Here is a 14145-nt window from a genome sequence, read left to right as displayed (position 1 = left end):
GTAGCGGGGTGCATAAGGACCTGAGCTTGACCCTGAGGCAATTAGCAGAGATTAGCAGCCACTCGGTGCCAAGGGGAAGTATTGTAACAAAGGTCACTGAGGGTGGCATTAGACGGAAGGCATTACTAGATTCTGTTTGTTATAGCAGAGCTGTGGACTGTGGCCACTTTATAAGATCCACCTGTGCAATCTAATGCAATCCAATACAACTGGTCTGTCATAAAGTCTACTTTCATGATGCCTTTAATGCTTTTTATTCAGAGATGTTAATGCAATTACATGTTTAAGCACTTTAGTCAAAGTTTGGGGTGATATTGTAATGGACTGAATTATGTTCAGATGTGTGAATATTCTACCTGCTCATGTATATAAATATGGAGGACAGAAAATTAGAAACACCTCTCAATACAATGTAGGTGTACTACAATTGAGTTACTTTAATAATGATCTTTATTTGTAGTCTCTGAGGGCACTTTTGAGGGGCTTAACATACTCATACTTGATAGGCTTATGTAATATCCCAAGACGTACAAAAAAGCCTCTTGGAGCCATGCCTTACACCCAACAGGAAGTCAGCCATTTTCCATTTACTGTGCCACTTTTCTGCATTTTTTAGCCATTTCCAGGGGTCGTACTTTAACAAACTACTCCTACAGATTTGATCTGACTGACTTAAAATTTTGTCTGTACCATCTAAAGACCTTGGACATCAGAAGTTTCTAAAAGTTTTGGTCGAACGGTGTGACCATGGAAAGGTGTCAAATTTTCATGTTTCGCCACCAAACAGGAAGTGGTTTTCAACTCTAGCATGCATGGTCCAATCTGCCCCAAACTTCACATTTTACAAGGATCCAGGCCCGAAGCCAACTACATGTACATTAGGTGTCACTGTGATTGCGCCACCTACTGGCACCAGGAGGTAAGACTTGTCAGACAATTATCTTTTGATGTTCCTGAAATTGACATGGTGTGATCCTCAATTGATTCACAGCAACTGTCTGACTTTCACAAAAGTGATGTCGGCGTCCTACCAGCACCCCCGAGTTGCGCAAAGGTGCGAGGGCCCGCTCATTGCTTCTTGCAGCTTTAAAATTGAATTTGGAATACATTTCCGACCATGTCAACAAAAACTGAACATTATAAACTTTGTAATGGGGGAATTTATGGCAGAGCTGCAGTACTGGATTGTAATAGACTGTACAGGTGTACCTAATAAATTGGCTAATGAGTGAGTATTAAAAATGAGGCCACGATTACACATTAGTTCATTACAATGACAACAAAACCAAACATATAAACCACACATGTGGATCATTATCCCACTCATACAGCAACAACTACAATATACCTTTATTATTTCTACTGTTTCCCCTGGCTTTTGTAAATAGCGTGTAAATTTATAGCGTAATAGTAGAATACATTATAGGACTAATGCATAAACCTTGTCATGGAATTATGACAGCTCCTCACACAATAACAGCTCTCAGAGGGAGCACTGCCACTGCTATCTCAATATGTCAGAGAGACCGAATGAAAAATGAATTAATGGGAGCAAAATCAATCAAGCTTCAAGTCCAAAGTCTACGTGCAGGAAAAAATAAAGAGGAGACGAGTGTATTTCAGTTTCTGTACTTGCTTTTTTTGGGATTTTGAGACAGAATAGAATTAAGTTGTCTGAAACACTCAGCAGGATACAGAGAGCCATTCTGCTCTGCTCCTCTACTCTATTTTATTTTGAGAGAAAACATGAGAAATTCAAGTGGTTGAAATATATTTGCCACCTGCTGTGTGTGTGTGTGTGTGTGTGTGTGTGTGTGTGTGTTTGTGTGTCGCCAGATTGACTTTTAGGTCTGAAAAATGAGGACATTTCGCATAGTAAGTACTTTCTAACTAGCTCAAGGATGTGAAGGACCGTGTGAGATCGACTTGAAACAAACTCTTCATTTGTCTGAATGATAATGTCGCACAGTGTGGCTCATTGACTGTTTTGGACGACAATGGAGATCTTTGGCACTAAGTACCGAGCATATAAATGGATAAATAAGACTTGGATTATTCTGCATGAATTGTGTAAGTTTGCAAACGGATGTTTTGATAAAGTTTTGCTGTTGTAACCCTACTTCCTTGTTTGGTACCGCTCTCCATTCCTATTGGCTTGCGGGTAATATGCGGGCTACAATTTGTCTTGTTTTATCTTCTTTAGCTTACACCAACATACGACACGACAGCAAACATCCTGCTTCATTCTAACTCAACTACAGCACATGTTAACCTGGGTGTGTTACATGAAAACCAAATGGTGTGCGCCGTTGATACAAATCCAGGTGTGTGATAACCAAACATGATTACTGCAATATTCAACTGGGCCTATACAAAAAGTTAGGAATTAATTTTTTTATTGACTGTATCAGTGTGTTGTGTGCACCAATTTCCTAATAAAGAGGCAAACTCTAACTTAATAATGTAATCTAATTTCATTTTATATAATCCATAAAACCGTCACAGGAATTATAAGTGTGTGACACATCACATTATCTCACATTATTTTCCTTATATAAACATGGTCCCCAATCAGTTCATAAATCAATATGTTTGCTGTTTTCTGTGCAGACACGTGAGAAAAAGTTTTCTTCACATATTCAAGGTAACATGGCATGATGAAATGAAATGGTCATTTTGTTTGTCAAGTATTCCTTTATCCTTCAAGGTTTGGGTGTGCGGATAGTGAATGCATCATGTCTATAAGGATCCTCACATCTACAGCAATACAAACATGAACATCCACCCACTCTTTTCAAGCATCACATTATTTCTGGTACTGTCTGTGTTTTCTCTCTGACAACCACATGTTTAATTTTAGCTCATGTGATATCCTGTAGCTGTCAGGCCTTCATATTGTGTTAAATTTAAAGCTGTTGAAATTCTTCCTTGTTAACCGAACCTAGAAGGTTTTAGAATAAAATGGGTTGAGATGTTGGCCTCTGTTTTGTATTCTCTTGTTTGAATATCATTGTTTTCAACATGTATAAACATGTTAATTTCGTCTTGCCATAGCTCCAATGATGAGGAGGGTGGCTGTCATTGGAAGACAGTAACATATATGTTACGTAAATATATAAACTAAAATTAAAATGAGAAAATGATGTCCTCTGGTATCACCATAACACTGACACCTCAACATATCATTTAGTATCGCAGTGCAGCATTGGACAGTGTGTTCTACTGCACAGGTGTTTGTGTTGTCGTGTTACATCCCCGCAGGCAAACATGACAGTACATTGATCTTTAGTTTGGCGACTACAAACGAGGTCCAAGTTCCCATCAGAGACGGTTCACACACCTGCTCATAGAACTCGTTGACAATGCCCTCTGTCCACTGCAGATGCAGGTCTTTACACTTCAGAGGCCCATTGATGTCCGCCAGTTTAATGCACATCTGGCACACCAGCAATCTGTCATTCTCGTTGGACCAATCGATTCCTGTGGATGGATCATCGCCCACCTGGGGGATGAAAAAACATGACAGGTTGACATTTAACATATTTCAACATGTTGGCAGACACAGCATGTGATATGTAGATATTATGTAAATGTGATGCCATTGATCTGTTCAAAGATGGTGTATTCATATTAATGTATGGGGGGATAATTAATCAGGGAGCAGACATATAGCGACACTGAATAGCAATGTGGATGAGACAAAGCAATGAGGGCTATAAACTGTAGCCTCCAGCTCCATTATGAGGCACATAAGCAGACTTTTTCCTGAGATACAAAGCACTATATTTAAAAATGTAGAGGTTTTAATTACTGTCCTTTAAATACGTTGTGACCACTTGTGTGAGATGTGAATAATTATGCAGCGCTCTGAATTAAATCAGTGGCATTTCTGACATCAGCTTATTTCTACAGAAGTGACAGCACTTAAACACACAGAGTTAAAGCTTGCATTAATCTCAACACTGAATGAATTTGTTATTTCTAGTTGTCCTTAATGAGCTTCAGATCTTGAGAAGGAGCAATACTGACTTCCCAGAGCCTTGTCATTCTAACCTAATAACTCAGGAAGCTGAAGAGATCAAGTGCGAAACTTGATGGGTACTTCACAGAAAGCTAATTTGCTTCCAGGAAGAGCAGAGCGGGGTGCACTACAGTGAGAGACAGTGCTGCTACTTCTGCTGCCAAGCCAGTGCGCTCAATGCTAGCTGACAGGCCCTGGCCATCGAGCACCACCACTGTACTAATACTCACAATGGAAAAACCCAAGACCCTCAACTCTGAAGCCAACATTCTGTCTGCACTTAAATGAGTTCTTGAAAAGCCTCAGGGTGCTTTGTGTTGTTGACGTGAGCTGAACATCTTGCAAGTGCTGCAATGTTCTGCACAAACAGACCTATTCTTCGGAAACCACTGGGCATTTCCCTTTCAATAAAGTTTTTCTTAATATTAAAAGAGCTGAGGTATGAACCTATGAGGCAAACACTTCCACTGAATACATGTGACTCAAGAAACTGAAGAATACTGTATTATCATTGTTCAGTCTAGTTTCCAAAGACAACAAAATAAAATAACTATTCAAACATAAACTTTTCACTTTATACGTATCTGAGGATGGGTATTTATAACCTAGTGTTGGCATTAACCTGAATCCCAAAGGCCCAAAATAATTTAAATCAAAGGTCAATAAACAATTCGAGAAGTTTTAAAGGTGTGAACACAGCAATCACACTCGGGTGCGCACCAAAACAACCAGATCGGGACCTTCTTGAAGAGGTGGTCTCGGTCCGGTTACAAACAAACTCTGGTGCGGTTTGTTGGTGAGAACGTGTTCCGACCTGGATCTGAACCAACTGCAGTCACATGACACATTGTTTGGGTTAAACATGAGCATGTTACAGTCCTGGAGGATTATTAATGTGCACCTCCTCCTGTACTGCCTTAATATGCACATTCAGCACATCCAATGCATCAAAACATTGTTTTCTAGTTGGAGCCGCGCCTCGTTTTCAAACTGTATGGTTTGACTAAAATGAACAATGACAGCAATATAGTCCACGATGAGCAGCGCTAAAATCAACCTGCGTAGCTGTCCCTCCATTGTGACATTAGAAAGTGTCACATTTATCTTGCAAGTGTACTCTTCTTCAACGTTTTGTTTACTTCCTGGATTTTTCCCGCATGGAAATTCTGACCACTCAAGAGCAGCTTTCTCACACAAGGCATTTGATCACCCTAAGAGACCAATGATAACAACAGTTTTTGAAATTTTGAGCAAGTCGAGGAAATGGGCACCAATGTAACCTTTGGGGCAATATCGTACCATCAATATTATTCCACTTAAAGTGCTCATTTTTGCCACTGACAGGCTCAGGTTGTTATTGTCAGTGTCTGGCAACATTGTGGAAACTAACCTACAGAGAAATAAAATGTTTTTCTTTGGTCTGGTTGTTTTTTTATTGATTTCCTGCAACAACTCAACTTGCGAGACTTCAGAATGAGACCTTTCCTTGAGAGAGACTTGGTTAAACACAATAACAAACAGTGCAAAGGTAAAGAAGAATATTTCATATCCTTGTCAGACACTTGTCAATAGTAAAAACAAGCACTTTTAGTGGATGTACACTAACGTCACCACATTGCCCCGGAGATTACGTTGCAGCCAGTTTGGTGGCTCCCACCTGCCGTGTTCTTGCTTAGTACTGGACTAGTTTAAAAAAACTGTTCTTCCCATTAGTAACTGAGAAACAAAAACATGGGAAAATGACATTCAGGTTGACAAAGTACCCTTAAAGTTTCCCTTTAATGGCAAACAATCATGTTCTCAGAACTACCTTGGCATTGAACTCAGCCAGGAAGTCAAAGTGCTTCTTCAGATCAGTGGCCAATATGGCCTCAATGACCAGGAAACGGAAACGCTTGAACTCCCCGTGGTCCAGGTTGACGAGGAAGTTGAACTCTGGCCGCGACATGAAGAGGTTCCAGGCCGAGGCAGCGTGGTGGTTTTCCAATACGGATCGATCATTGTAGAGCACGGCCTGCAAACACACAAACACTTTACATTTACATAAACAAGTACAGAAATGCCTGTTTATGAATCCAGCAATCCTGCACATACACTGTAACGTGAGGGTTCAATATGTGGGGGCTGGATCACTCATACTGAGAAGAAACGGCACAACGGTGATGGATAACTTTCTCAGCTTTCTTCACACTTCATCAGCTTCACAACCACTTCCTTGTTTCTGACTCACATGTCACTGACTTACCCAATCAGAAGCTGGGAAGACTTTGATTGAGCTAAATGTAGGAAAATAACAGAGATAGATTCAGATGATTACTGTAACTGTTTTAACATCATTAATGGAAGTAGTTATACTGTAAATATTAACAGAGTGTTGGTAGCAATAACTCAAATATATGAATTAACTTCACTTCTGAATCTTTCAGGGCTAAAAAAGAGAGACAGGATGATGTAGATGATTCAAATGTTCTTCAGATCTCCTAGAGTATTTTTAAGAAAATTAGAGCCACTGTACTCTTTTACTTCTCTCTGATAAATAAGCATATTTCAGTATTATGACAGCCTTTTTTGCCAAAATGTAGATATGTCTCTGATAAGATAAGATATGTCTGGACAGAAACAATTGCATTTTCAAAGTCAATTTTCAGTCTGTTGTCGGGGGGACATATCACTTCTGTTACAGTTTGCAGCAATGCAGAGAGCTGCTCGGAAAAGTGGCACATTAAGATCGTTTTCTTCACAACATCAACACACCTACATGCCGAAGAGCTGCCGTGTGACTGGTTGTACAACCAACAAGATCAAGACTCCAGGTTTCCAGTTTTACATCATACCGGGTGAGGAATCTCAAAGTAAAAAATGGCTGTGGCTATCATGAGGGCTCACATGAACAGTGATGGGCAGCAGTATCTCAGTCTATGGGGACTTGGGTTGGGAACCAGAGGGTCGCTGGTCAAAGACCCCATCCAGACCAAATATGGAGTGTGGGCTGGTAGCTGGAGAGGTGCCAGTTCGCCTCCTGGGCACTGCCAAGGTGCCTACTAGCAAGGCACTGAACCCCCAACTGCTTGGGATGCCTGTCCATGGGCAGCCCCCTCACTCTGACATCTCTCCATTTATTGCATGTATAGGTCCTGTTTGTGCATGTGTGTGTATTTCAGGCCTGTGTGTGTATGACGAATCAACTATGAACTGGTTAACTAGCAATTAAAACCAGGATATTATCTACTTAAGTAGATGTTTGATCAGGTTGTTGTATATGTTTGCATATTCAAAATACAGCTATTTCTTTGCGTTGTTGTCCCAGTGGTCTGCAGGAGTCTTGTATAGGCATGATTCAGGGCCAATCAGGGCAAGTTTTCTCACATATCTTGCCACAGAATCACCAGAGAGGGCTTCAAAATAATTAATTGCCGTGTTAGCAACCAGAAAGGAGCTCAACTCAAGATTTTGTACAAACCAGAGAATACCCCCCCCCCAAACAAAGATGGCGGCGATCTCTTGATGTCACGACTTTGGTAATACATCTCAACAGAACTTTAGAAATCCAGCCTCAACACCTGTCAGTTTCAGATGAGCATCAAGGAGCTACTGTAAACAGTGACTGTCTGATTATGCTGTCAAAGACTGATGATTCACTTCAGCCCTGCGAGAGCAGTTAGGCAGTGAAAATGATAAAATGAAAGAAAACTGCCAATCAAATGATCGTCTCGTTGATTACAAAGAATGTCTGAGTGTGTAACTGTTAATCAGCTAAATTAACTTCAAGTGACTTTCCCACTCAGGTGCTGTTCTCTACACTGTAAAAAATTATCCATGGGGTTAGGAGATAATGCGTAAAATGAAGAAGTTTGCCAGCATAAAAAAAAAAAAGACTTTTGTTTCATTAACATTTTTTTAGTTAGTTGAAAACTTATCTTAAGAAATCAAATACATTTTTAACATTTTTAAGTAGAAAGGAATTAAAACAAATAAGAAAATATCTTAAATAAAATACACAACTTCTGGATAAATATAAGTTTTTCGAGGTCAAAGAAAATCATGTTGGTTGTACTGAACTAATTTGTTTGTCAGATTATAACAGACTCACAGGATTTACTCAATAAGACCAGAGTTGGAACTACTTAAAAAAGATGCATTCAAACTGTTACCTCAATTTTTTAAAGTAAAGAGTGTACTACAGGCTGATTAGCACGAGTACCTGTGGGGCGCTGGTGGCCACGAGGAAAGCATTGGTCCGCCCAGGGTGGTCGTAGTCGTGCATTGCGGCAGCCACATAAAGGGCCATAAGCTCCAGAGCAGGTATGAGGCCTGACAGGCAGCCGTAACCATCTTCTGACACAGTGTAGGTCTTTGAAACCAGGAAGCCCATATGACTGTGTGTTATTCCACTGTCGGAGTCTAGCCACAGGGGAACAGACAAAGTGAGTGGGGTGAAGAACAGGGTGGCAGGATTTACACAAACACACACAATGTACTTTCACGTGCACATGCCTCAACAAACACGCACTGTAAGGCACGCACACACATGCAGACACACACACACACTTGAACGTTCAAATCCACTTATATGTGGATCAAAGGGATGGCCCTAGTAAGGCATACAAATGAGGTTATGGAAATATGGGTGAGAGGGAACTCTAATCTGCCTACAATTTCATGCTGTTCTAGACTTCAAATAGTGTTTGGTACGTAAATGCAAGTGCCAAAAGCCTGAGTGAGATAAGACAAACTGTGAGTAGGATAAGAACACACACTCCTGCAGGTTTGATGCTCCGACATTAATGAGATAGCTCACAGTAAAGCTGCAGGCAGATGGGAAAATCTAACTAAAAAAAAAGTCTGGCCTACATATAGACAGTCTTTATGGTGATAAATGGCTTAACAAAAGTTAGAAGAACTCAACAAAAAGGGCACAGGGAGCTCATGTGTTCTTATGTGACAACTTCCAAGACACTTTTTGGGGCTTATAGATTCACACACACACCAGCACCCCCGCCTGGACATGCAAGAATGTGCACTGATGGACCAACCTGAGTCACTGGCGGAGCCGTGGTCAGTAATGAGGCTGGGCAGACCAGGCACAGCCTGCGTGGTGAGGTACCAGACTGCATGAAGCACATCTGTGGCATGGACCCTGTTGTGATCTGGGTCAGGAGACAGAAAAGTGTGTGTATGCTTCTCCACCAGGCTGCAGTGTTAGGCTGCTTATGTTTCTTGTAAGACCATAAAGGCTGCACACAGTCACATAGGACGGTACAACATGTCCCTCTAGTGGCTGGTGTCATTACTACAGCTGCAAATGTAAAGTGAAGCACATATAAAACAAAGGAGGATGTTCAAGCTTACATGGTATGTCTCTGTAACCATTCTCAAGGGCATGGAAGTAGTTCATGAATTCTTTTACAGGGATCTTGAAGGTCTCAAAGAGGCCTGTGTCTTCAAAGAGCCTGTAGGACACCTGAAACACAAAAATCAAAGTCTGTGAAGATCGCCAGGCTCCGATAATCAACAACAGGACTCAGCAGATAAGAGACTAGATATTGTCTTAAATTTTGGACATCCTAATATTATAAATGTGGTCTTTTTCTTTATTTAAAGGCTGCATTACAGTGAAGTGATGTAATTTCCTGAGCACACCAGACTGTTCTAGCTGTTCTATTATTTGCCTCCACCTGCTTAGTCATTACATCCACATGACTGATGATTATTGCTCAAAAATCTGTGTAAGTATTTTGAGGAAGCACCAACTTTTAACCGTACAGTATTGTTGCAATAGTGATAAAGAGGTATTTGGTCAAAAATATTGTGATAGTGATATCCCCCAGGCCTACACTTTCATGAGTGCTGATGAGAAATGTATTGTGAGTTTGACTGTCAGAGATGCTGGAACTGGTCGTGGCTGATGTGTGCTTTCATCAAATAACAGGATATAAAAGAAGGTATGTAAAAATGTAGTGTTATAATTTTTTCAACATGCTATTCATTTATTTATGTATTTTACACAAGTTGCAATAATTTGAAGGCATTTAAAACAGCCCTTGAATTATTAGTCACTTAATATTTTACTCTGCAGCCCTACAGGATTGTCTTAATATTGAGGTATTTTGTCAGAAATATTTTGATATTTAATCTATATCACTCAGCCCTAATAAACACAATACATGTAAGAGGGTTACAAAAAAAACTGAAAATGGTAATCAATAAAAGCAAATATTGAGATGCTGCAGGTAAAATGATGCAATTGCATGTTAGTGTATTCATTTCTGAATGCAAAGACACTTCATGTTACTGAGTATCTCAGCAGCTTTTATTACTGTATTTTATTGCTTAACTTTTGTCCAAATCTTTCATTTTTATGCATATAGTCCAGTGGGTTTTAAATGGTGTGTGATGATAACCACGCATTATTATTGCAATATTCAACTGGGCCTACACAAAAAGATATGAATCTATTTTTGATTGACTGTATCAGTATGTTGTGCACACCCATTTCCTAATAAAGAGGCAAACTCTAGCTAAAAATGTAATTTATTTTAATTTAATTTAAAAAAACTTCACGGTGGAACTTTTTTGTCACCATTCGGGTATGGGAATATTATTGTGTGTAACATCAAAAGCCCTGATTGGCAGCCAGTGTGAGGGGTGATAACACTTAAAAGGAGAAAGTCGTGAGTGGGACAATGGATCGCTTTATTGTACAAAGAAAATTAAAGACGACCTACCACTGAAAGAAGAGAGGTAAAAAAAAAAAACGTCAGTAGACAAAAAAATGTCAGTAGATAGTCGTGGTATGAGTGCTAACACACGTTATAGAAGCTATTGTGCAAAGATATGAATACAGGTGTGCCTTGAGGTTTTGGCTTGCCCTTTAATGTGCCTTTGAAAACCACCTATATAGTCAATAGTTTTATTGACACTCTGCCTGGCTGCCCTCTGAGCTCAATCACTCTCTGCTCACCTGACTGAGGATCCGTCCACATTTCCCGTTGGTCCTCTCCATCAAACTGAAGATGGGGAAGTTCCAATTGTTTAACTGACTCATCAGAGGCTCTAAGTCCTCCATTAGTAACGGCTCTGGAGCCAGAATTGGTTTGTCCTGTTCAGGTGACACGTGAGGAAAAGTAGTTATAAAAACAGATACAGTGTAAATAATGTCTGTTTTACTTGTAATATATGACGATGTGATTGTAGGCTTGTCATGTTCTGAGCAATCATTCTGCCTCCTCTCACCTCTGGAGGTATTAGTTGGTGGAGGATGACATTCTGGGCAGAGTTTTTTCCCTCTTCTGTGTCCTCCTCTGTATGTGCTACATCACTGCTGTCACTGTGGTTGGCTTCGTGGGTGCTGTCGTAGTCTGATGACACAACCACTTGGTCCTCTGCTGGTAAGAGTAAAAACAAAAAAGTGTCACACTGCAGCCTGAGGGGGAAAAATAAGGGAAAAATCCTCCGTTAATCACCTTAAACTGATGCATATTTTTAGGGGTGTTGAGTTTACTTCTCTGGGAGATCCACTTCCCCTAATCCTGCGTTATGTTATGAGTGATTATTTTCTGTAATTCTCACAGTGAAAGTCCCAGAGATGGTGAGTGCTCTTCCTTATCAACACTGGTGCGTCTCAGTGATTGCAGCCACGCCCCTTACTCAACTTGTCTTATAGTGTGTGTGGCGGCAGCAGTGCTTCATATAGTAGGTTCTTTTTATTAAACTTTTATATTTTGAAATGTTGACAAGAACAAAATACAATAAACATGTACTTAGATCATTATATCTTTAATATACAACAAGCAGCATGTGCCCCCACCCACCTAAACATGGAGTACATGACAAAAACTAACAGTGATAAATATAGAAATAATGAAAATAACTGGTAAAGAAATACCAGACTTCTGGAGTTTCTGGCGAATGTGTTCAGATAGCTAGATAAGATTTTTTTTGCCCTGTGATAATAAGTTACAGGAACAAAGTTTAAGCATAAGATGAAAACAGTCACTATCCTGAAAGAGGGGTGAAGGGGCCCGACTGCCACATGGAAATATGTTCATGTTCAAAGAAAAACTCATGTTGAAAAAATGGTGCAATTTTCTATATGCCATGCAAAAGGCAAACCCAATCTCCATTATGGTTTTCTGATTTTGTAAAATAGTATCAGTCTTTAACAACATTATATGCTTAGTCTACACAAACTGTAGTTTTTTGTCATATACAGATATGTCATGATGACTGCTGGGAAATATGTATGTTAATGTCCAATATCAAGTGTCTGTTCAATCATTTAACGAGACGATACGATTTACAGCAGCTAGTTTAAGTGCAGAATCTCTCAAGACTGACAAACTGTGCACATCTGCAAGTGGGCATGATATAAAAGCAGCAGTGAGACACACTGTTGGTAAAATATTCCTAAAACTCTGTGTGTGTGATTCATAACTAGTAACTAGGGTGCACTGGGACCCATCAACAAAAGATATAAGACTCAACATACATCTGTAAATATATTGGAAAAGTTTTTATTTTCCCTGTGACACCAGCACACATTACTTGGGACAGTCATTTGTTCGGGGACATACATTTGTATTGTGAGTGTTTTGAATATGTCTTCATGTAACAGGGTCAGTTATACAGCAGTGATATGTGTAACAGAGTCAGATGTACATTTGTAATATTAAGAATTGTATTTACACAAAGTTTGTTTCCCTGACATGCTTGGGCCTCCTATGTGGAATGTTTGATATTACGTTCATCTTTGGGGGTACCCCACCTATAAAGGGGTGTCTCCTGCCTTATCTCTCCCCTTTCTGCTGTTGTACTCCATGGGAGAAGGGTGCAAGTTAGTACGGTTGAAATTGACGGAGAATTTTGTTTTTACCTCTTCCTGTCAGAGTTGTCAGGAATAAACAGAGATCGCCTCCATAGATATTCAAAGTCTGGGCCCCTTCATATCAACACAATGCAGACAACACTAGAGTCCACCACTTACAGTACATACTGTATATATTAAGTTACTTAAAACACCAGGATATACACCACATATCCACAACGTCCTGGGTTCAATTGCAGTTTTGGGACCTTTGTTGCATGTCATCATGGATGGATTACTGTACAGGCCTACTGGGTGCAGGCTCAGGGGCCCAAAGTGTCTGGGGGACCCCTGGACTTCACTTGCAAAATGTAAAATTATTACGGACTGACAAGTAAGAGACTTAAAATGAACGCAAAGAGACACAAAAGGACCACAAAGACATGCAAAGGAACTACAAAAGGAAAGAAAAAAACTACAGAAATGAGCAAAACAACTACAAAAAAAACACAAAATTACCTAAGAGAGACACAAACCCACAAAAAGATGCATAACAGCTACGAAGAAATGCAAAACCTTCACAACCTTGGCATAGCTGTGTCCAGGGGCCCATTGTCTAAAAATCCACCCCCAACACACACACTCACAATTTCTACACTGTCAAATAAAGGTGAAAAGGCCCCAAAATAATAACAAAAATAATCATAATAATGATCTGTGATATGGTGTATATGCCCACAAACACTCACACTATACAGCTTGGATGTAGTGCTGGTAGTTATAGAAAGAAGACTGGGAACATACCTGACCGTGGTATCCTGTCTCCCTTGTCTAAAGAGCCCTCCCCATGGCTCAGTCTGATGTACTGTCTCCCACAGCTGCAGACAAGAAGCAGTTTAACAGGTTAGAGATGAAGGAATATGCTTTATTTAACTCCATAGCATGTGACGTTCCCTGTTGTAATGCTGTGATATTTGCAGCTGGTGCCGTGTTGCATCTTCGACTGCTCTGTATATATGTCAGGATCAATCAGTTCAAATGATTTCTTTTAGGAGAATATGTTCAACCTCGATGCTGGAGACTCCACGCTGAAAGACTGTTAAATGTCAAAATAACATCAGGGTCGATTTGATCCTCTGCTCAGACATTTACATCCACATGTATTAAAACATCTGCAAATCAAACGCAAGAATCTGCTTTGCAGTTTTTGTAGGGTAAATTAAATTTTAATTACTCTTGTGGGGTGATTGGTAATGTTGAGAGTTCTATGTAGTTGGTGTTGGTTGCCAGATTAGACGACACCAGACCCCAAATCAACCGA

The 14145-nt window shown here is 40.0% G+C and overlaps 1 protein-coding gene across 3 annotated transcripts in view; it reads right to left on the bottom strand.

Moving 5' to 3' along the window:
• Nucleotides 1–14145, bottom strand: part of pde3a (phosphodiesterase 3A, cGMP-inhibited) — a 121069-nt gene that overhangs the window by 13585 nt on the left and 93339 nt on the right. The window contains exons 5-12 of one of the 3 annotated variants that reach the window (XM_050073573.1): nucleotides 13629–13702; nucleotides 11255–11406; nucleotides 10983–11120; nucleotides 9371–9482; nucleotides 9055–9168; nucleotides 8223–8422; nucleotides 5832–6035; nucleotides 3341–3502 (exon numbers count right to left, since the gene is read on the bottom strand). In XM_050073573.1, coding sequence (XP_049929530.1) covers nucleotides 3341–3502; nucleotides 5832–6035; nucleotides 8223–8422; nucleotides 9055–9168; nucleotides 9371–9482; nucleotides 10983–11120; nucleotides 11255–11406; nucleotides 13629–13702 — 1156 coding nt within the window. The remainder of the gene's footprint in view (nucleotides 1–3340; nucleotides 3503–5831; nucleotides 6036–8222; nucleotides 8423–9054; nucleotides 9169–9370; nucleotides 9483–10982; nucleotides 11121–11254; nucleotides 11407–13628; nucleotides 13703–14145) is intronic. The other 2 variants (XM_050073574.1, XM_050073575.1) reach the window with 2 other exon arrangements.

Source organism: Epinephelus moara, chromosome 20 (genome assembly GCF_006386435.1).
Source record: "Epinephelus moara isolate mb chromosome 20, YSFRI_EMoa_1.0, whole genome shotgun sequence".
NCBI classification, from domain to species: domain Eukaryota; kingdom Metazoa; phylum Chordata; class Actinopteri; order Perciformes; family Serranidae; genus Epinephelus; species Epinephelus moara.
The sequence above is the reverse complement of the archived record's forward strand: the minus strand, read 5'-3'. Positions and strand labels throughout refer to the sequence as shown.